The following is a 24,003-nucleotide window of genomic DNA, read 5'->3' as shown; positions in this document are numbered from 1 at the left end:
CACGTAGCGTGTGCGAGCATTGCAAAATACATTTAGAAATTCATGTTATTAAATTTTTGCACCCATACTGCTCCCGCTCGCTAAAGAGCGTCTGCTTTGCCAAGGGCTAAAATAGAAGTCCTTTCTATTTCTGACGTAGATCGCGCAGCAAGTCCTACCTCTCCAATCTCCTCATTGGTTTATAGAAGCAGGTACCCAACATGCCATCCTCATTGGTTATACCCACAAGGATGATTGAAAGACCAACTGTTTTGCCAGTTGTCGTGGTAATACTATGAAAGCTTAGATGCCAATCGCCATATAAGTTCAAAGATGAAAAAGCCTGGAAGGAGATGACTAGAAACGATTCAGTTGACCGTTTTATGTGTGGATTAAATGTCGGAGTAGAGGACCTTGTGCATTTCAGGTAAAATAACAACTCAATGTTTATATCCCAGGACAAATTAGCTAGCAACAGCAAGCTAGCTAAATAGGACAAATTAGCTAGCAAGTGCAAGCTAACTAGCTAAATTGACATAAATGTTTCATGCTTTTCGACCTGTCCCCAAATTAATGACATTGGTTCAGAGTTTGTTTTGATATTTTAACCTGCGTGTTGTGATCGCGTTTGGTGTGGGGGGACAAAATACATTTATGCACGATAGCGCACGCGCGCAGCCAGTTTGGGTTCCGTGTAACAGATGCATATCTATATTCCCAGTGAAATCCCTAGGTTGGGCCTAATTTATTTCGATTGACTGACTCCTTTTTATGAACTAACTCAAGTCAAATTTAAAATGTCTGTTTGTTTGTGTGTATGTATATATATAAACAATTGTTGGAAAAATTCCTTGTGTCATACACAAAGTAGATGTCCTAATCAACTTGCCAAAACTATAGTTTGTTAACACAAAATTTGTGGAGTGGTTAAAAAACAAGTTTTAATGACTCCAACCTGTGTATGTAAACTGACTTCAACCGTACATGACAGCCCATTTGGAGTTTTCTAAAAGGCATCTGAAGACTCTCAGACCATAAGAAACCAGATTCTCTGGTCTGATGAAACCAATTTTGAATTCTTTGGCCTGAAGGCCAAGCGTCACGTCTGGAGGAAACATGGCACCATCCCTATGGTAAAGCATGGTGGCAGCATCATGCTGTGGGGATGTTTTTCTGCGACAGGGAATGGCAGACTAGTCAGGATTGAGGCAAAGACAAACAGATCAAAGTACAGAGTTCCTTGATGAAAACCTGCTCCAGAGCTCTCAGGACCTCAGACTGGGGTCGAAGGTTCACCTTCCAACAGGACAACGACCCTAAGCACAGGCCAAGACAACGCAGGAGTAGCTTCGGGAACAAGTCTCTGAATGTCCCAGCCAGAGCCTGGACTTGAACCCGATCAAACATCTCTGGAGAGACCTGAAAATAGCTGTGCAGCAATGTTCCCATCTAACCTGACAGAGCTTGAGAGGATCTGCGGAGAAGAATTGTAGCGTCATACCCATTAAGACTCAAGACTGGAGTTGCTGCCAAAGGTGCTTCAACAAAGTACTGAGTAAAGGATCTGAATATTTATGTAAATGTGATTTTTTTTAATGTATTATTATAAATTGGCAAACATTTTTAAAAACCACTTTCATTATGGGGTATTGTGTGTAGATTGATTAAATTGTTTGTTCCTCATCAATTTTAGAATAAGGCTGTGATGTAAGAAAATGTGGAAGAGGTTAAGGGGTCGGAATGCTTTCCATAGGCACTGGACAAATAATAGGGGTGTACTGCGTATACATTATCGCAAACAAATATAAAAGGCTTTATAGAAGAGGTCTCATTTTAATATATACAGTTTTCAAATGAGTGGCATGCTCCTGAGGCAGCAATCCAGTCAACCAGGAGGCAAAACAATGTTCAGGACATGTTCTGGAATAAAAACATGACTAAGTGGAAGAGGATAAAAATAGAGTATAAAAGAAAAGACTGGGGAAAAAAAGACTCGCTGGTAGAAAGAAACATGATCATTTGACCACTGAAATACAGTAATATATATAATATATATATATATACACACACATTTCCTTCGATATCTAACAGCCTAGCTTCTGTACATCTCATCTGATGTATCTCTTGGTCCAAACTTCAACTTAGGATGTTTACTCCTGCGTACATGATGATTTAACATCCAACCAACAGTTAGCTTGCAAAGCGCATCATACTGTGACACTTTCTTTATTTTGAAAGTTCTATGTTGAAAACTTAATGGCTGACATGCAAAACATTGTGGAACTGCATCAACAGTGGACTAATGAAACAAATACCAAATGATTGGAATTTTTCTTTAAGCAGAGTTAACGGAATTGCTTAGAACTGAAGAACCAATCAGCTTCTATGACTGCTGTGATTGTAAGACTGCAGTGTCACCATCAAGAAACCTACTCCTTTCCTGGGAAATGACACCCGGGCTGTTTCTTAAATGGTGAGTGTCGTACATGTAGGACAAATCTCACTGTCAAGGAAAACAGTTTCAGTAGTTAGATCTCTTAAGAGTAACATATGGAATGGAAATAAAACTCTCCTTTTGCCTCTGAACTTTATGTCCATCTGAACGTAGGTCTGTTAGCAGTTAGAACAAATGTCAAATGAAACACAGACAGCAACAACAAAAATGTACTGACTCGTGCCTGTAGCTATAAGACTTGACAGAAAATACATAAGTCTGAAAATCTGATCTGAAAATCAACCACTAGACAGTGACTGCCTCGTAGTGAAAAAACAGATGTGTGTGAAGCATCACAATACTCACTCCACATAGCTTCTGGGAGGGCAAGTGGGGTTTCTGCCATACTGCTTATACCCATTCAGTTCTTATCAATCTATAAGTGCATATCAAGAAGTGTCCAACATGGGGCTGGGCACATCTCACATCCTTTCACTACTCCGCAGTCTCCCTCTTTGGGGGATCACCATAAAATTCTTCTTTATAAAAGAAACATAGATCAATTGTACAAGTATTTACACAGGGAGGAGAGGGATAACAATGCATTTGTGTTGGGGGGTCTTGAGCAGAGTCAAAGAGTTGGGCCGATGCGGGTTCTGTCTGAACGTTCTGAGAGCCACTTCCTCCTCCATAGCTGTTGCTAAGTGATAGACGCTTCTCCGCTGTGCTGTTGATTCCTGATAGTTTCAAAACCTATGAAGATGTTCAGCAAAAGTAGATATGCAATTTGTTGACACCAGTGAAGACTTGGATATACATTATCCTGAATGGTCATTTCATTGAGAACGGTCAGAGGCGCTCTCGTATTGTTACATTACCAACATTGAGAATAAAGGCGCTAACATGGCAGCTGTTCTTGAACCTGGCTGATCTCTATGTTTCTGGCCTTGAGTATCCTTAGTGACCTTCACGCGTCCTCCACCCTGCATACAAATCCCACCATCATCATCAATCATCTTGGAGTGTTCGTGCTGGGGTGCCATTCGAGGGAGGGGCACTCTTCTTCCTCCCTAGACCGTCCCAGGAGACCTCGTCCTGGGGCTGCTGCATGTCCCTGAGCTCTACGGGGGGTTCCCTCCCTCTCCCACTGTCTCATCAACCAGAGTCTGATTCACTGGTGTCAGAGGAGGAGGATGACGACGAGGAGGAAGAGTCTGAGCTGGAGCTGCTGCCACTGAGGCGGGAGGGCTGGGCATGGGGCTCCACGCCGCTGAGCTTCTCCGCTGCGAGAGAGAGACAAAGTGGGAAAAGGATTAGCATTTATCTCAACGCTAAATGCTACATGTGCAAAAGCAGCTCTGTGTGTCTGTGGTTCTCACCCTTGGGTTTCTGGGGTTTCTTGCCAGAGTTGAGCTGTCCGCTGACATCCTGCAGCCTCCTCTCCAGCTCCCTCTTCTTCTCCAGGGTCAGTTCTTCTCTGGACTTGCCGGGGCCCCCTTTCTTCACTGTTAGACAGACAGGAGGACAGGTTACATACTCAGCCCACACACACATATACAAACATTCCTTAGTGAAAGACTGGTTCCTTTTGTATGGTATTAGTCAACCAGAGCACTAGCATTTAGCATTATCAACACAGCACCAGTTTGTAGCATCAGTTCTTTGTAGAATAACATGGCATTAGCAAGTGTCTGCAGTGACAACATACTAGCTAGCATTAGCTATCGCTATTTGTTCCCGCTCACCATAGGGCTTACGGGGCTTCTTCCTCAGGCACGTCATGACGTAACGCTCCAGCTCGCGCAGCGTCGACGGCTTGAGCGTCTCAAAGTCGATTTCGATTTCCTCTGGGTTGGTGTCGCGCAGCGAGGGCTCGCGGGACTGGATGATGTGGACGACGCGGCCCAGCTTTTCGCCAGGCAGCTTGTTGATGTCCAGGCTCAGCTGGCGCTTCTCGTCGTACGACATGGGAGACGTCTCCTCCTCTTCCTCGGAGTCGTAGTGGGGCAGCATGGAGAAAGTAGGCGAAGCGTAGTAGGGCATGGTAGCAGCCTGGGACTTCTTGGTGTTTCTAAAGGGGGGGGTTAGAGACAGTGGAGTAGTCCTAAGGAAGTTGTATGCAAAATTTTCCAGCAGGGAGACCATTTTTTCATGCCCAAACTTGTGGGGATCCAATTATTTCTCGTGATCCCACCCAAAATATATTGACAGCTGACATTTCAGTACATTTACATTTTTACATAAACATATCACCTTCAATTAATTACATTTTCATCTCTTATCAAAATGAATTTGATATACGGTCCCATACAATAATTTATACTCTGCGACCCCACTGTAGTTTCTAGAGACAAACAGGTCAAGTTGGATATTGGAATGTGATGAGAGTGGAAGTATAAAATGGTGTAAGAAACATTAAAAAAGCAAAGGGAGGAAACAGAAAAGGTGGAAAGAGGAAGCCATGTGAAAGTCTACAAAATGAGAGACTGAAACAAGCAAGGTAGAAGAAATAGAGGACATGGATCACAGATCGAAAAGTCGAGTAAAAGCAAAGAGAAAGGTCATGTTTGAGGTCAATGTGTACTTACTTGCTGCCCTTCTTCTTGCCGGGGCCTCTCTTGCCCTGTGAGGAGGCGGGAGCTGAGCTCCTGCTACTGGATTTACTCTTCGGAGTCCTCATCGGCATCTCCCAGTCCTCACCCCCTACCTCCGCACTGGGCCGTCCTCGGCTTCGCTTCTCCGGCTTCTTCTTCTTCTTCTTCTCCTTCTTGTCTTTCTTCTCTCTCTTCTTCTTGTTCTTGACAATTGGACCCTGGGAGAGGGCTGCCAGCTGCTCGTGTACGGCTCGGAGCTGTGACCGGGGGTCAGACCAGAGGTGGAGTGTTCAACTGCACAAATACACTTCACGTATATGGCTAGGTCATGATGGAATACTGTGATATTTTTTTATTTAACAAGGCAAGTCAGTAGGTATCAAATCCTTATTTACAATGATGGCCTACCTTAGTGTAATAGTGAGAAAATACAGAAAATGGCAGGCTTATGTACATGCATGTTTGAACACAGACAGAGTACTTGTATAAACATGTACACCAAATGAGTGAAAGTATGTATAGGAGCATGGATTTGTCAGAATATTAGAAAACCCTGTGTCAGACAGAAGTCTAAACTCTTGATGCAGTCTATGCTTGTGATGTGTAGATGAAAGCAGGCCTGTTATGTGTGTGGTACAGTGTGTGTGTGGTGCAGTGTGTTAGGTGAACGGGGGGGTTGAGTCTACCTGTGTACACACCTGGTCCTGTAACTCGGCCAGGCGGTGTGCTCGCTCCTCCTCGCTGTCCGAGCTGGGGCTGCTCTCGCTCTCGCTGCTGGGCTCGCTCTCTGACGAGGAGGAGGACGACGACGACGAAGACGAGGACTCACCTCCACCGTGAGCGCCCATGCTGCCGCCCATGCCACGGGACTTGGGGGGAGCCTGCTGGAGGGGCTCGTCCGGCATCTTGGCGAAGCGGAACTCAAACACGTCCTGGATGGACGGACAAAACGGAGTGAGTGAGAGCTTGTTTTTTAACACCACTGTGGATCATGTTCCTTTTTGTTTTGTTACACAACAATAACGGTTATCACGAGAGACAAAGTTGTAAGGACAGAACAGAGGAAATGGAGACCAAAACGATTGACATATTAGTCATTAAGTAGACTAATCCAGAGTGCCTTGCAGTCAGCGCGTTCAGCCACGGTAGGTAAGACGACCACATACCGCAGTCATTGCAAGTAAAACCCACTGAGCGTGAAGTGGACATAGAAGTCTGGCAACAACAGTGAACTAAGGGTTCCAGGGTGAGTTGTGGTGACGGAACCAAGCTCACCTGCAGTTTGCGGGCCATGCCCACTACGTCATGGTCGGGGGGGTTGTATTTGTAGCAGTTGGAGAACATGAGTCGGACGTCAGCGGAAAACTGTTGCGAATCCCTGTACTCCCGACTGTCCATCCTCCTCTGAGAGAAAGATGGGAGAGAAAAGAGACTGTTTTAAAACTCCAACAGATGAAGGAGAGGACTCTAGATCGGGATAAGCCTCCTTGGTTTCATACTGTTACAGATATCCACGCAAAACAAATCTGAGAAGATATGAGGTAGTCTATGAACTGTGTATTTCAGCCACATTCAGTTCTCATTGAGTCACGGCAGTGCGACATCTCTATCTTGCAAGCTGACCTTGATGTTGCTGAGGTCCATGGGGCACTTGATTATGTCGTGATAGTCGTGCAGGCCCAGGGCCGAGGCGTCCACTGGCTTGTAGAAGGGCCAGGCGTAGGCCGCGTGTTTCTTGGACAGCAGATCCTTCAGTACACTGTTACAGTAACGCAGCTGCTGGCTCAACTTGGCCCGCCGCGGCGCCTTGGGCTGCACAGAGTCCGGCAGATCCTTTTTGGGGGGCTTGATGGGGCGTCCACTGCCCCCGCGCCGAGCCAAGGTCTTCCCACCTCCGGCCATCATTGGCTGGAGCAGAACGGGGCCTCCTGGGCCCATGGGTCCTCTAACCAGGCTGGGAGGGGGGTCCATGTCCCCCAGGGAGGTGAGGGAGAGAGTGGAGGGGTCGTGGCTCAGGCCTTGCCCGTGGCCTCCTTTCCCCAGGCCCACAATCCGACCCCCTCCTACGGCCAGGGGCATGGTCATCATGTTGGAGGGAGTGGTGGTGTCCGCCTTCCGCTTCACTCCCTTCTTCTGCACAGAGAGAGAGAGAAGTTACAGTATGGTATTCTGCTTGTCAATGGAGGTTCTGTAGCCTATATACAGTGTGAAGGCAGCAACAAGTATGTAGCATCAATACAATGTACAGTACTATAGCAAGTTCCTATTCAGGTCTTAGTGAAGTGAGGTGTGGTACCTTAGCGGTGGGCAGTGTGGGGGGCAGGCTCAACAGCTGTGTGGGGGGCAGACTCTTGGGCAGCATGGTCTGAGGGGGTTGTCGGAGTCACCCGTGTCAGAGGAGGAGGGGGAGTATGCTGACTGGGACACCGCAGGGACCTGGTGAGCTTTCCACACTGAAAGATGGACAGAGAAAAATCAGACACAAGAACACATACATAATGGTAATACTACCAAGAATATTATGGCCAAAAATGTACAGTGAACTACACGTTAAACACTGTTGTTCCAACTCATATTTAACCAAACATACACAATACATTAACCAACTCTTCATTGAACATTGCCCTTACGTTCTTTTCCCCACCACATTCTCCAGAGTGACTCACCGTTGGACTTGCGGCCTCCTTTGCCAGGCTTGCCCCTGGGGGCAGGAGGGGGCAGCTCAATCTCCTCCTGGGGCATCTGGGCCACCTTCTGCAGGAACACTTTCTCCAGGGACTGGGCCATCAGCACTATGTCATCTGTGGGCTGGGAGAGGAGAAGAGGCCACTGGCACTTTATAATCAAAATCCAGTTAACACCGTTAACATCTACAGTTTCTGTGAATATGGAAAGACCTTATGATAAACATATTCGGTCCGTTGTCATTGATGCATTAGCCTGACCTACACATGTAAATATTATGGCCATACCTTGTTGTAGATGTAACAGTTGGTGAACATGGTGTTGAAGTCCTGCATGCACTCACTGGCGCTGCGGTAGTAGTTGTTCTCCAGCCGTTTCTTGATGGTGCCCATGTCCATGGGCTGCTTGATGATCTTGTGATAATCCTAGTAGAGCAAGAAAGAACAGAATAAAGAAAAAGAGAGTAACGACTGTTGAATGATGGTATGACAAGGATGTCAACTATGGACAAACACTCATAGGTGTAGGCCTTCATGGTGGTGGGTTGTAACAAAAGCTTGCAACCCCTATGGCTCTCTAGGACCAATGTTGGTGACCACTAATCTCTACACATAGACAAACAGTGTAACTCACTGGGAGGTTGAGTCTGAAGGCATCCACTGGCTCATGGAAAGGCCAGGCAAAATGGTGTCTCCACAGGGACTTGATCATAGCCTTCTGGAGGAACTGCAGCTGGTTGGTCATGCAACCCTGCCGGCCGGGGTCCCTGACGGGGGGCTGGACCGGGGGAGGGGGCGGCGCATGTGGCAACTGGGGGCTCTCAAAGCCTTCATACAGCAGCGAGGGCTTCCGCATGCGCTTGCCTGGGCCCGAGACATGGTGCTCCATCCCGCCACCAGACAGCCCCACCACTCCCAGAGAGATGCTGACCAGGAGAGAGGAACAGAGGGTGGGAGAGGTTAAAGTAGTGGGATAGACAGGACAGGCCGTGGGAAGACAGAAAGGGGTGTATTAGGGGAGAGATACATTTGGGCAGAAAACTCATTCATATGCTAAAATTATCCCTCAGCCCTGGCATTTCAAAAGTAGTAAGCTACAATGTGCTTGATATTTGCGATATTTCATCATTGCCCTACAATTCAAGCAGGAAAGCATTAGGAAGGAACCCTTCGCCAACACAGGCCCTTCGCCATCTTCTCTCTCACCAATGCAATGAGGATTCTATCAATAGGCTGCCACTTTTGGCACAGCCCGGCAACCCAGATCACTGGATGGGAAAATCACTGGGGCAGCATTGAAGCACTACTGTACTAAACATCAGTACTGTACCCCACTTATGGCAGTTAAACCTGCATTAGTGATAGAATAGTGAAAACATGCAGGTTCTCCCTCTATTCGCTTCCATCTTTTGCACTGGACCAGATTTTGATGATTTTTATCCCAGTCACCCCAGGGCTCACAGCAAGCACATGCCATCCCACTGACTCAAAAGTAGGCAACGCTCATGAGCTTTGAAGTTAACCCATTTGAAGAAAAGAGAAAGAGCTGCAGAGTATCTGTCAACATATTAGTAATATTATTCCTTGATAACCCGGAAAAAGACGGATAGATAGAGAGGGCAGTAAACTGGTCAACATACTATGTGTGTTGGTTAAACTTAATCCAACGAAAATACTTGGGAGGTTAGGTTAACATTGATTTGTGGGTGTTAACCGGTAATAGGCTATAATCAAAGGCATTAGCTAGTTAGATTGTGATATGCTTTAATTCTTAACTGTGGCAATCATTTCAGCCGGCAGAGAGGCGAGGCTTCTGCGCTTATTGCGTGGGGGTCAGTGTCGTCGCCCCGCCTTTTATGAGTGTTTGTAAACACACCGACGCCAAAACAGACCCTCAGGATCGTCAGTCAAAACCTTCAAACTCCTGTGACTTAAACCCTTGCACAACTATCCAATCACCTCCTCTTGTTACTAGATTGTTTATGTGAGACCCCATTTGTTGAAACGCTAATTTAGCTGGCTAGCTTGGAACCATCGCATCGTTTGTCAACAACTGAATCCAGCTAGCTACCAAGCTAGTTAGCCAGGATGCTAACGTTTGCTAGCGAACATCAGAAAGTAAACAAACGGGTTTGAGCAACGGAATAAGCTACAAATAAATTGCACATCTGCGGCCATATCTCGGTTTATTTCTCAGTCATTAAGATTTATAGCAGGAAAATGGCGGTGGCGCAGTGCCGCGTTTCATCACCACAGCCAATTTTAAACAATCCCCCAGTACTAAGTTATTGAGTAGGCTGACCCACATTATGGCAATATCCACCCTCGCTGCATAACTAACTAAGGGGTTGTTCGGAACAAAAACCTCTATATTTACATCTTACTAGCCAAGGGAATATTTTAATTGTTTGGTGTCCAAGTTGAGTAAAGACTAGTTAGCTAGATGATGCACCGACAGTGAATACTAGCTAACTAGGTTTAGCCATTCAGTCCCGATTCGTGTTCATTTTCAAGCCTGCAAAATCAGTTCCGACCCGAGCCTGAAGGTACAATGTTTCTAAATGTACCTGTCAAGGGGCGGGTTAACGGCCGTTTCCATCAGGATGGATCCGGATTCTTTTTATGTTCCAAATTTGTCCACTGTTATGTTTCCACTAAATAAAAACCAAACAGTTCTACAATGAAATGGCGCCGAAAAGCTTTCGGCCTGCCGCTTTATAAACATATCACGTGTCGTTTCCGTGCAATTCCTGTCCTACTTCTCGTAATACTTGCTTCCGATTGGCTACTCCGCATGGGTGCTAGATTATGTTTGGCTATCCACGCTGTCTGTAATTTAACATGCCACACCCTGCAAGAAAAATATCCCGTTCCTTTAGTTTGGCGGCTAATCTAGCTAGTTAGATAAAAACAACACAGATTATTTGTTTATATAACCGTTACAATCTTTACGTTTACGAAACCGAATTCTAAATACAAAACAATTATTACCGGTGGTAGGTCTTCCTCATGTCATGACTGCGTACTAATTTCCCAATGTTTAGCCCCAAGTAGCTAACGGTAGCTAGCTAAAATAGCCAGAAAATCAACAGCCTTTTATGGGCCAAGGCCCCTGCCAAACGTTAGAATTGCAATGTATTGGATGAATAAAACGCAACCTCCCCTGGGTGCATTTTACAAGTCTAGCAGCCTCAGTCCCCACTCCATTGGCTGTATCAGCCGCAGTTGTAGGTTTTATTCAGTCACTAGGTTGGAGCATAACTCCGTTTTTTTATTTGAAATTGAAGTTATGCAATCTGTCACATCAGGGGGAGTGTGGTGCAGTTCAGCCATGACATGATGATTCTGAAATCTAAAGAAGTTGTTCTCAACATCTTGGCCCAGAGTCAATACTATAATTGTAACCCTGGATGTGCCAGTTTATCATAAAGTTTAGGCCAGGGTTTTCCCATGAGTTGCACTACTGAACAGATATGCTAGAGTAGCCTACAAGCTTATGCAGTGAAATATATTTTTCCAGGACTATTAAAGTTGGGGGCGGCAGGTAGCCTAGTGGTGAGAACGTTGGGCCAGTGACCGAAAGGTTGCTGGATTGAATCCCCAAGCTGACAATATCTTGTTCTGCCCTGAACAAGGCAATTAACCCACTGTTCCCCGGTAGGCTGCCATTATAAATAAGAATTTGTTCTTAACTGACTTGCCTAGTTAAATAAAGGTTAAGTTGAAAGTGAATGTTTTTAAACCTGACATTTAGCCAAAAGTCACATGATTAATTAGGAAAGGAAAATCAGGTTTTGTCCTTATGGTAGACTGAAGGTTCCACAATCAATGGGCAAAATGGTCTAAGACAATGCATCTCAGTGCAAGAGGGCTCACTGCAGTACCTGGTTTAAATCCAGGCTGCATTGAATCCATGCTGCTCTCAATCACTGGCTGTGATTGGGAGTTACATAGGGTGGCGCACAATTGGCAGTCTTTGTAAATAAAAATGTGTTCTTAACTGACTTGCCTGATAAAATAACAAATCTATGGCATTTTAGCAATTGCAGTTGACTGCAGCAAGATGATGATAAACTAAGTCCACGTGAGATGATGACAGTACTGTATGTGAATCATTATTACAGATAAATATCTAGAGGGACAATCCAAGCGGAATAACATTGTTGTGGATGGCGTTCCAGTCTCCACATGAGACCTTGATGGAGAAAGTGAGAAAAATCAACCAAAAAGCTGCAGATGGACCATAAGAAGATTGCAAATTCATCTGCCTCATCTAAATATGTGCGCAATGCTTAATAGTGTGTGCGATGTTAACAGATAGGTATTTTTTCTGAGTGCTCTGAAGGGGAAGCTGTCCTCTGAAGGGAAAGCTTCTAACTGTGGCTAATGCCTGTAATATGACTCAGGCTTATTACTCAACCAACTAGAGTGCATACCAATAGTGTTGGATCTGTGACATCCACTTGTATTGATCATATCTTCAATAATGCTGCAGGGCTTTGCTCTAAAGCAATATCAGTTCCCATTGATGTGTATGAAGAAGTTAATCCACTGGAAGTTATTCATGCCAATTGTTGACAAGCATGCACCTGTTAAGGAATTAACTGAGAACTGTTGGAGCCCTCTGGGTTGATGATGAATTGAAAAATTGTATAGTTCAAAGAAATGGTGTAAAAGAGGTGGCAAACAAGTCAGGCTGGTCAGTTGATTCGTTGGCATACTGTAAATTGGGAAATGTACAAAAATAAGAAACTACCAAACCAAGATAAATGACATAAAACACAGTGAATTTTTTTTAAAGACTTTGAGTACCTTAAATTACATGGGTAGAATACCCAATTAATCTTCATCATTTATTGAAGTTGATGGGTAATTTATAACATTTTTTTTTGATATTGGCAATCATTTCAATGACTGTTTCACTAGTGAAGTGGAAAAACTCAGGTCGGTGAACCATCATATTTTTGTGTAAAATGTATAATAATGAAAGAGAATGATGGCTGTTTTGAATTTGGTGAAGTTAGTGTGGGAGAGTTGGAAAAACTATTGTTATCATCAATAATGATAAGCCAAACGGTATAGAAAACCTTGATGAGAAAATATTGAGAATGGTAGCAGACTGTATTGCCACCCCTATTTGCTATATCTTTAACCAAAGCCTAAAAAGGGTGTCCACAGGCATAGAGGGAAGCTAAAGTCATTCCACTGCCTAAAAATAGTAAAACAGCCTTTTTTGGCCCTAATAGCCACCTAATCAGTTTCGCTGCCTGCTCTTAGTAAACTGATGGAGCGAATATAATGCTATTTTTCAGAGAACAAGTTAACTACTGACTTTCAGCATGCATAGAGAAGGGCACTCAACTTGTACTGCACTGACTCAGATGACAGATGATTGCTTAAAATAAATGGATAATATGATAGTTGGAGCTGTATTATTTTCAGTGCAGTCTTTTGAGTTTCTTCAATAACTATTTAGGATCAATAACCACTTGCTTTGGCTTTACATCACCTGAAATCACATGATTGGAGAGTTATTTATCCAATAGAACCCAGGGAGTGTTCTTCAATGGAAGCTTCTCTAGCATCACAGTGTCCCTTAGGGCAGCTGCATTCAGCCATTACTCTTCCCTATTTTAAAAATAATTTGCAACTGGTCTTACACATGTATGTCTGTTATGAAAAGATGTTAGATGTTCTGCGTTTTTTTAACACACAAATCAACTGTACTAGTTGTTCAGACTCTGGTCTTGTCCCATCTTGATTAGTGCCTGGTAATATGGTTGTGCAGCAAAGAAAGACCTAGCACAGCTGGCTAAAACAGAGCAATACGCCAAATCCAGATTGTCTGCATAATCAAATAACATTCAGCTCAGAAACCCATACATACCCACAAGACATGCCACCAGGGGTCTCTTCACAATACCCAAATCCAAAACGAATTCACGACAATGCACAGGTTTACACAGAGCCAGGATTCCATTCTCCAATTACTCAAGCTAACAGCAAAATTACCTTTAAAAAAAAGAATAAACATGTCGTGGATCAGCGTTATTATACTTTATTGTTTAATTATCGTTGTGTTTAAAATGTGTGCGACTGTCTATCAGGGTACCAGTGTTTTGTTACTTCTCATGTTTTGTGTTTTTTTTGGACCCCATGGAATAGTTTCTGCCTCAACAAAAGCTAATGGGAAAACAAATACTGTTGCTATGGTGTTACGACAGTTTAGCTGTGATGGACCCGCTACCAAAGATATTTATAACTAACCCAAGATAGTTAGTCGTTTACAGTGTGAGCAAATTAAATTGTGCGCAGAACAAGGTGGGCAAAGCCACGAGCTAGCGAGATCCTATTTGGTACGTTTGTTTCATGTATTTGCATATTTTCGTTAGTGTACATTCCGTGAAGTGCGCATGGACCGAGACAGACTCAATTCGACCGTGCACTCCTAAACAATGTTTTTTAACTTACGCTAAGCGTCAAGTCTATAACACGTAGTGCACTATGTTCGTAACATTTCAGTTGTGGGAACAGCTAAAAGGGTTGAGATCAGATGTTTAATCGATGAGAACATTTGCAGAATGTCAGCACATTTTCACCTAGTTCCATCCACTCCCTCTACCAGCGACTGGATTTATTTGGTGTTGACATACGTTTTAAACGGATGCTTCAGATTTTCAGCCCCAGTGACATGTTTGGGTTACCCCTTGTCTGTGGGTCTGGCTGCTCCAGCAGTGTGTACGTTTGTGGACCTAAAACTATGCTATTGCATAGTTAACTGTTATGAAACTGCCTCTGCGTTAAGCATCGTATTGCCTTCATTGAAATACCCTCTAAACAGTAACAGTATTGGTGGAGGTCATTGTATGCGATTCGACTATGGCATCATTATCTAGGCCTGTAGCAAAGAAAAGTAAAAGTGAAAGCATGAGATGTGGAGTTTCCCACTGTAATACAGATCAACTGCTAAACGTGCGGGTATTATGTAACCATTCCCCCACATACAGATTACTAAATGAAGAAATGATTTCAGAGAGCAGAATGTTTATTGTCATTAACACAGAACAGAAAACGGCTAATGTATTGTACTGCCTTCGAGACAATGTACACAGAAAACAAAACATTATTTGGGATCCCTATTTACATAGTTATAACAAAAATGTGGGAGAACAATTCAACAAAAATAAATGTAAAAATAAATACACAATGCATTTGGGGCATTAAGAATACCTAAGTTGCAGTATAGTGCAAATAGAAAGTTGAACATAGAAATGTGCTCTTTGCATGAAACCTTTTATATTACAGGACTGTTCTTGTGATTCGTTTTTTCTTTGAGTACCTCAAAATCACTTAGGGGAGATAATTAAACTAAAGTTTGATGCTATGATCTCAGAGTATTTGCAAAGCATATGTGATACAGTAGAAATAGTAGGTAATAATGTTGAAAATGTGAGATGGTGGCAGAAGTGGGATTTCAGTGTAAATTGAGAATTGTCATGGGATTGGAGCCTCTGTTTTAGTTTTTCAGATCCTCCCCTTCTTTGCGCTGGAAGCCAGTGTTCTGCTTGTTCACCAGGTCAGCATAGGTTCCACCTTTCTCCAGCAGCTCAACATGGCTCCCCTCCTCTAGCACCTTTCCCTCCTCAAGAACGACAATGTGATTGGCCTTCTCCACAGTGCTCAGCTTATGAGCAATCAGCAGCACTGAGCAGGGGTTTGAGTCCTTGAGCAGAGCTTGGTGGACCTAAGGACATGGAGAGAAACATGATGAGTATGTTTGAATTAAAGCCACTGAACTGTCAGAGATTAGCTGAGATTACAATACATTGTAAATAAATTATTCATGTTAGGGAAGGAAACAGCCTCCATTGGGTTATATTATGAGTAGATGATCAACAGAAACTGGTTAACCCCCCAATAAATAGACCTGTCAGTGAAAGATAACAAGATTCAGAGTTATCTTACCAAATGCTCGCTCTCTGTGTCCAAGTTACTGGTGGCATCATCCAGCACTAGAATCCGAGGCTTTCTGATCAAAGCTCTGGCGATGGCTATGCGTTGCTTCTGCCCTCCTGAAACCTGGCCTCCCTTCTCCCCGGCATCTGGAATAAAGAACAACAATTAAGTATGAACAGTAGAGCTGAATAACACACATACACTACAATCGTGTCATCAGTAGTTTAAGGAAGGAAAAGTACTAACAGTTCAAAGTCAAAGCTATGCAGAGAAAAGTGTAACTTTCTATCAGTAAGGACTAAACAAGGCCCCAAGGAAACAATATTACCAATCCTATCAGGATGAAGTCAATATGAGTTCATCTTTTGGGACATACCTGTATCATAGCCATTGGGCAGGTCAGAGATGAACTTGTGGGCGTTGGCCAGCTCAGCAGCCCGGTACATCTCCTCATCAGTGGCATCATCTCTGCCATATTTGATGTTCTCCTTGACAGAACGAGCAAACAACACCGGCTCCTGACTCACCACACTGATCTGAGAGAAATTATTCATTTAGATAATGCATTTAGTTGGTTAATAACTTCTTTGCAAACATTGGGATCATGTACCTTTCCTTAAAGGCTGGTAGCTAATTATGTTATGCACTAATATGGCTTAGGAGAAGAGTAACATTGCTTCCATTGCTGTTCATAATGACCTTGTCGTGTAGGTACTGGTTCTTGTAGCTGTGCAGTGGCTGTCCATCCAATAGGATCTCTCCTTCCTGGGGCAGGTAGAACCTCTCCAGCAGGCTCACACAGGTGCTTTTCCCTGCTCCAGAAGCCCCCACCAAGGCAGTGATCTGCCCAGGCCTCAGCTCCAGAGACAGGCCCTGAGAGATTAAGAGAAATTGTAATTTAATGTATATGTAATTTTAATTAATATCCAGTATATGTGTATACAGTAAATATACTGTAGATACCTTGAGCACCGGTGTATCTTCCCTGGTAGGGTAGGTAAATGTGACATTCTTAAACTCAACATGTCCCTCAAGATTCTGTGGGGCAAGGGTGCCTTCTGGAGGAACTTGGGGCTGTCGGTCCACATACTCAAATATCTTCTCAGAGCCACCGATTGCCCTCATCACACTTGGGTAATACGACATCACGGCCTGTCAGACAGGACATGTAAAAGCGACACCAGTAAGTGACAGTCAAAATGTTGCTACTCAAAGCTCTAGTTATGATTGAAATGTTGTGATACTAATAAATCATTTTGACCCCTATTTTACTGTAGAACAACTTGGCAGTGCCTTGTTAGGGTGTGTACATTTAGGTCTGTTTGGATTTGGCAGTAGGCATTAAACATAAGATGGCTGCGGGTAGATTGGATGGAGATTGTTAATCTATGGCCTTACCTCCACAGCAGAGGAGAATTGGAGCTCGTAGAGCACAAAGGCCACCAGATCCCCACTGCTGACGGTCCCCCCTGTCACCAGACTACCGCCATAATACAGGATACTGACCTTCAGGAACAGGCTTGACATCTGAGAGGAAGACAGATGGGGTTACTATTGATTATGACTAGGGCTCAGAGTTTTCCAGATCATGTAACCAGGAAAAACTCTGGGACCTACAGTAGTTATAGTCTATATAACAATTGTCCAGAACTTTCCCTTGTCAGTTCACATGGCCAGGAATAACTCAGGGCCCGTATTACAGACAAATTCATGAACCCTCATGAATCAATGTGCAATCCAAGCTCTTTTTAACTGAATTTGGATAAATTGCTCTCACCCTGTGACCGTTTACAATTGAAGCTGAGACTCACACTATTGGTCCAGGTTGAGGCTGCGTAGGCTGCTGCTTCCTCTTTATTCAGAGAGTAGGTCTTCTCTAGCCTCATCCTGTAGCGCTCCGTCTCGCCCTCCTCGTTGGCAAAGCTGCGTACTGTCTTCATAGAGGAGAAGGTCTCCGTGGCAACGTCATTGGCCTGGGCTAGTGACTTTTGAACCTTCGCACCGAGCTCCTGGGACAAAAACAAAATTCACAGTTACCTTCTGATTGGTCAGGTAACGTTCTGTCTGCTCTGTAGTGCTATTTTTGGTGACTGTAACTTGTAGAATCAAGATGTATGCAAACACGAAACTGCAACTCTCAGACAAGGTTACTCATGGGAGTGTTTAGTAGTTCACACAACTACCCCCACTATAGCCTAGTCCCAGATCTGTTTATGCTGTCTAGCCAACTCTTATTGTCATTGTCACCCCATACATTTTGCCAAGAAGACGCAAACAGATCTGGGACCAGGCTACTTCCACTACAATACATTAGAAAAAGGTCTGATTTCCTGTACCTGGTACCACTTGCCGGATATCTTTGGTATGACCCAGATGATAGGAAGCCCCATTGCGGTGAAGAGGGACAGCTTCCAGGAGAGATTGAGCATGAAGATGAAGAGGAAAGTGACCCGCATGAAGTACCACATCAGCAGACTCAACTTCTCACTCAGAGACTCACTCATGTCGTTGGTGTCTGTGGTGATGCGTGACACAAGGTCACCTGGAACAAAGGTCATAGGTTAAGTTAGCCCCTTGGAGGGGACGGTGTGCAAGTATATATATCATATATATAGCGTAAAGCATAAATATATAGCATAAAGGTATCCTCTTCACTTTGAAGAAAAGAAAGATCAGCACAATACTCTTGACCTGATCACTCATGTTAATTAAGATACTCTCCTTTTCATTTAAAAATAACTGGGGTATATCCTTTGGACATACAGTATGTGTTTATCAATTCGCTTAATCAATTAATAACCCAACAACTATAAATTACAAAATTGTCACAGCCTGATCTGTTTCACCTGTCTTTGTGATTGTCTCCACCCCCCTCCAGGTGTCGCCCATCTTCCACATTATCCCCTGGTATAATGCCTGTCCCTGACCCTGTCTACCGTCCTGTACCTTTACCCCACCTCTGGATTACCAACATCTGCGTGAGCCTGCCGTGCTGTACCTTTACCCCACCTCTGGATTACCAACATCTGGGTGAGCCTGCCGTGCTGTACCTTTACCCCACCTCTGGATTACCAACATCTCTGGCCTGCCTTCCCTGCCGTGCTGTACCTTTACCCCACCTCTGGATTACCAACATCTGCATGAGCCTGCCGTGCTGTACCTTTACCCCACCTCTGGATTACCAACATCTGGGTGAGCCTGTCTGCCATGCTGTCCTTTACCCCACCTCTGGATTACCAACATCTGCGTGAGCCTGCCGTGCTGTACCTTTACCCCAACTCTGGATTACCAACATCTGCGTGAGCCTTTACCCCACCTCTGGATTACCTCTCCCTGCCGTGCTGTACCTTTACCCCAACTCTGGATTACCAACATCTGCGTGAGCCTGCCTTCCCTGCCGTGCTGTACCTTTACCCCACCTCTGGATTACCAACATCTGCATGGCCTGCCGTGAGCCTCTGTCCTGCCCATGCTGTCCCTTTACCCCACCTCTGGATTACCAACATCTGCGTGAGCCTGCCGTGCTGTAACTTTACCCCACCTCTGGATTACCAACATCTGCGTGAGCCTGCCGTGCTGTACCTTTACCCCACCTCTGGATTACCAACATCTGCGTGAGCCTGCCTGCCCTGCCGTGCTGTACCTTTACCCCACCTCTGGATTACCAACATCTGCGTGAGCCTGCCGTGCTGTACCTTTACCCCACCTCTGGATTACCAACATCTGGGTGAGCCTGCCGTGCTGTACCTTTACCCCACCTCTGGATTACCAACAGCTGCGTGAGCCTGCCTGCCCTGCCGTGCTGTACCTTTACCCCACCTCTGGATTACCAACATCTGCGTGAGCCTGCCGTGCTGTACCTTTACCCCACCTCTGGATTACCAACATCTGCGTGAGCCTGCCGTGCTGTACCTTTACCCCACTACTCTGGTTATCGACCCCATGCCTGCCTTGACCTGTCGTTTGCCTGCCCTGTTGCTGTAATAAACACTGTTCCTCCGACACAGTCTGCATCTGGGTCTTACCTTCAAACCTGATAAAAATAAAGAAATCACTTGAGTAAATGAGGGATACATAGTATATTGAAAGCAGGTGCTTCCCCACAGGTGTGGTTCCTGAGTTAATTAAGCAATGAACATCCTTAGGGTCATGTATAAATATGTCCAGCTGCCCATTATTTTGGCTACCATGGCTAGAAGAAGAGATCTTAGTGACTTTGAAAGAGGGGCCTCAAAGATCATAGGAGGTTTAAAGGGTGTGTGTGTGTCTCAGTCGCAGATCGCAACCCAATTAGACACGCATAAGACAGCGTTTTCCACCACCATCAACAGAACAAGAAATTAGGGATGCACCGTAATTGGGCGATTTTAGCCAAAAATGCCAATATCTAGTTTAACGCGGAGGTCAAAGCAGAAGTGCATACCTACGTAGGTAGGTGACGTAAGGATGCCACGAAAAATACAGCGCTCCATGTTCAACACAGCGTTCCTAACTTAGGCCACAATGACTGCGGTGTGAATCTATTTCGAAGTTTCAAAGGAAGATAACAAAAAGGCCATATGCAACGTTTGTGCTGCTATTATTTCCAGAGGGGAGAAAGTGAAATCTTTCAATACCACAAACCTAATTACTCATTTGAAAGTGCATCACCCCAGAGGTTCAGCGTCTACTTGGAACAAAAGCAAAAAAAAAGTTCAAGTTGAGCAGTCATTTGAAAGAGTAAGAGAATTTCAGCGAGACAACTCATAGGTGGAATCCATTAATGCCAAGATAATGGAATTCATTGCCCTTGATAATCAACCGTTCTCTGTTGTGGATGATGTTGGCTTTCACCGACTGGTCGAGCATCTCGAGCCCCGGTACACACTACCAAATAGACGCTATTTTTCAGATGTTGCCCTAATTACACAGTATTGCTGAATTGCACATCCACAAGCTACTTGCTATGGGTGTCGCTGCTATTAGCTTCACGACTGGCATTTGGACCAGCGACATCAGCCCCATGGGCATGCTGAGTCTGACAGCACAGTGGGTCGATGAGGATTTCCTATTGAGGAAAGCCGTATTGCATGCTCAAGAATGTGCTGCTTCTCCTACCGCTGCTGCCATTTCAATGGCATTTGAGAAAATGTTTGAAACTTGGAAAATCCCCAAGAACAAAGTACACGCTGTGCTACGTGATAGCTCCATTCGAACAACTGACTCAAGAAATAAGCTCTTCAACTGCGTCTGCAGCAGACGTGATACGATCTGTCATGGCATTGAAACACCTGCTCAACAAAACTTCCGACACAGACAGTGGAGTTAAAACGTGCAAAAATACTCTACTAGACGCTGTGAACAAGCGATTTGGTGGCATTCTTTCTGAGCCTCTTTACTGTGTCGCCAACATGCACGATGCTAGGTACAAGGACCGCTACTTCGATGCAGACAAGAAACAGGGTTTACATGAAATGTTACCGACACAGCTGGACAAGATGGAAAAGGACACAGTGACAGTGAGCACCAAAGAAGAGGACCCACGACAGAAGAGGCCACGGACAGACAGGGCTGAAACGTCACTGCTTGACGTGTATGATGAAATCCTGGTTGAGAATGAAACGACTGAACAAATGAACAACGAAACAGCACAGCAAGTAAGTGAAAGAAATAGGTTTTGATGATGTTTTACTGGTAATGAGGACATACGTAAATGCCAACAAAATAACTTTTTGGTGTGTGTGCGTGTGCGCGTGTGTGTGTGTGAGAGAGAGAGAGATGGAGACGCATTGTATTTTCAATTTCTGTTACTACATCGGCCAACATTTTCCTGACAGAACCTACTATTCCCAGGAATGAAGATGCACTTGGATACTGGGGAAGGAACAAGCACCGTTTCCCCATCCTAGCTTAAGCTGTGCGCAAGTATCTTGGTGCTCCCTGTACTAGTGTGGACAGTAAGCACCTTTTCAGTGCAGCTTCACCAATATTTATTTTAAAGCATTTAAGTTTCTCCATACAGACAAGATTGGATAGTAAGAAGAGCCACCAACAACTTAACCATCTTTGTAATGCAGGGCAGCTAAAATATTTGTGTCATGAATATCTGTTGTGCGATAAAATACATTCATAGATGATTAATTTTTCGAATTTACAAGTTATTAAACAATCTGTTCCTAATTTAACAAATGAACATATGACACTTGGTTTCAACTATTTAACTGTACTAGAATGCTTAAAAGGCTGCTAAAATGTTAAATATAGGTTATCGGTATCGGGTTTGTTTTTGGTAAGGAAAATATCGGACATCGGTATCGGCCAAAAATGTCATATCGGTGCATCCCTACAACAAATTATGGAATTTCTCATGGAAGAATGGTGCCAATCCCGCCAATAAAGTTCCAGACACTTGTAGAATCTATGCCAGGGCACACTGAAGCTATTCTGGCGGCTAGTTGTGGCCCAACACCCTATTAAGACACTTTATGTTGGTGTTTAATTTATTTAGGCAGTTACCTGTAGATTGCAATGAGATGTGACTCACCAGTCTGTGCTGTGTCAAAGAAAGCAATCTCCTGCTTCAGCACCGACTGGAAGACTAGGCCCTGGATGGAGGTGTGTATGCGACTCATGGTGATGTTGTAGATGAGGTCACACACAAACTCACACACAGCACTGAATGATAGAGATGGGAGAACGAGGGCAAATAAACACGTTACTACAGTATCAGTGTAATAAATGCCCTGTGGAAGTGATTAGGGCCCTTGAAACTTCCAAATTAAACAGTAGTATCAAACACTGAGCATCAATTGGAAGGACTCAAGAGTATCGTATCACCAATGATTGATATATGCTGTACTATACCTCATGACTGTAATCAGAGACATGACCGTGATGGCGTGAGTAAAGGCTTCAGGCTCGTCTTCATTCATAATCCAGTCTGTCATTCGGCCGGTGTAGTGGGGAATAGCCATCTCACCAAGGGAGGAGATGACAACAAGACTCAGCACGGCTCCAAAGCGTATGACATAAGGCTTCATGTATCCCAACAGTTTCTCTAGAGAGGCCCCAGTCTTCTTCTGTGGTTCCTTGGTGGGCTTGGTAAGAAGAGAAGGGACGTAGCGTGTCCAGTACAAACATGCTACGACTGTTACGCAGTAGCCCTGAAGTAGCTGAAAAACAAGTGATTTTAGTCTGTTTGGTTTGTCAATTTTTAAAACAAAAAGGGTATATATATTAACATAATAATAGTAATATAGACTTGTCACCCACCCCCTGCCAGGAGTGCCATCCCCATAGTTGCCCCAGAATGGACTGGCCACATGCCCAGAGAAGGCTGATGTAGAGTGGGCAATGGAAGCAGAGGACCCCCATGCTCTGGAGCCCCTCGAAGCTGCTCATCCATGGGGTACTTCCAGGGAATTTGAAGGTGAGAAAGAGGTGGAGGCCGGCACGGAGCAGGCTTCCACCCCACAAGGTGATGAGGGGATGGTGGAGGAGAAGAGGGGAGAGTTGGGCCAAGCGGACTGTCTGCACCACACACACATCCATGCACAGGAAGAGCAGGGGAGATAAGTTCATTTTCGGCATCCTGAACAGGCTCTAGAACAGGAGGTTGGGAGAGACAGATAATGAGGTTGAGGATCATCATATCCAGGGGGTAAATTGAGGAGGACTAAGTGGGATAGCATATGGAACATGAAATGTGCACATAGATCTATTATAGCATATTATGGAAAAAGTGGCAAATTTGGGAATGAGTTCGCACAAAATCCAAATTAAACCCCTGGGACATAGATTATCTGAAAATATTTGAGGGAGTGTGACCATTTAATGAAAAACAGCTGACCGTCCAATAAGCGACAACATTGGGTGCTGGTGTGTAATCACCTGTTATCTTATGCTTCCATTTTTACTTTCACTTTCAATTAGGTGAATTTGAATTGTCTTTTTGGCTTCATGAAAGATATGACGAATTGTAACAACGCATTACAATACATGCTGTAATATATAACACAATATAACACGTTTAAATAGCTTTAAAAAATATATAGACTACTCACGTTTGCATGTGGGCTCTTACGAATGAGGTTGCAATTTCTTCTGAATGTCAAGGAAACGATAGCCTATATCTATTAAGAATAACTCTAGCCTATGTTCTATGTTACACACGCATATCATATAAAGGGCAATCTTCGTATTAATTGAGTTATACAGCAGCAGCCAGCGACTAAACTTGAGTACCCCACGTTCGAGTTGATAAAACCGAAAGTACACAATTGGAAAGTCCCTTTTGAACGACCCGCCCCTTCTTGACATTGGCAAATGCCGATTTTATATTAATTATACTATGCTATACTTTATGTGAAACGAGTAG

The 24,003-nt window shown here is 44.3% G+C and overlaps 1 protein-coding gene, 1 long non-coding RNA gene and 1 pseudogene across 2 annotated transcripts; all 3 read right to left on the bottom strand.

Moving 5' to 3' along the window:
* Window positions 1–1,924: 1,924 nt before the first annotated feature.
* LOC135522299 (bromodomain-containing protein 2-like) lies at window positions 1,925–10,911 on the bottom strand (annotated as a pseudogene).
* A 3,807-nt stretch (window positions 10,912–14,718) lies between these two features.
* LOC135522296 (antigen peptide transporter 1-like) lies at window positions 14,719–23,965 on the bottom strand. The gene is made up of 12 exons (XM_064948408.1): window positions 23,690–23,965; window positions 22,899–23,228; window positions 22,491–22,798; window positions 22,171–22,301; window positions 17,984–18,189; window positions 17,459–17,656; window positions 17,046–17,174; window positions 16,611–16,799; window positions 16,347–16,520; window positions 16,024–16,183; window positions 15,657–15,793; window positions 14,719–15,435 (listed from the first exon to the last, which is right to left on the bottom strand). Exons 2-12 carry the CDS (start codon window positions 23,214–23,216, stop codon window positions 15,208–15,210), a joined length of 2,178 nt encoding a protein of 725 aa, XP_064804480.1. The 5' UTR covers window positions 23,217–23,228; window positions 23,690–23,965; the 3' UTR covers window positions 14,719–15,207.
* LOC135522297 (uncharacterized) lies at window positions 18,737–22,164 on the bottom strand. Its single transcript, XR_010452669.1, has 3 exons — window positions 19,137–22,164; window positions 18,995–19,066; window positions 18,737–18,914 (listed from the first exon to the last, which is right to left on the bottom strand). It is a non-coding gene; the product is annotated as an uncharacterized LOC135522297 (long non-coding RNA).
* Window positions 23,966–24,003: the final 38 nt, after the last annotated feature.

This window comes from Oncorhynchus masou, chromosome 30 (genome assembly GCF_036934945.1).
Source record: "Oncorhynchus masou masou isolate Uvic2021 chromosome 30, UVic_Omas_1.1, whole genome shotgun sequence".
In the NCBI taxonomy this organism is placed as follows: domain Eukaryota; kingdom Metazoa; phylum Chordata; class Actinopteri; order Salmoniformes; family Salmonidae; genus Oncorhynchus; species Oncorhynchus masou.
This window is presented reverse-complemented; position numbering and strand designations above follow the sequence as displayed.

Coding starts and splice junctions, on each gene's coding strand:
- LOC135522296 (XM_064948408.1), bottom strand. CDS start 23,216: ATGCCGAAAATGAACTTATCTCCCCTGCTCTTCCTGTGCATGGATGTG. Junction 17,657..17,983: donor TATCCGGCAAGTGGTACCAG/GTACAGGAAATC, acceptor TTTTTGTCCCAG/GAGCTCGGTGCGAAGGTTCA. Junction 16,521..16,610: donor AAGATACACCGGTGCTCAAG/GTATCTACAGTA, acceptor TTAATCTCTCAG/GGCCTGTCTCTGGAGCTGAG.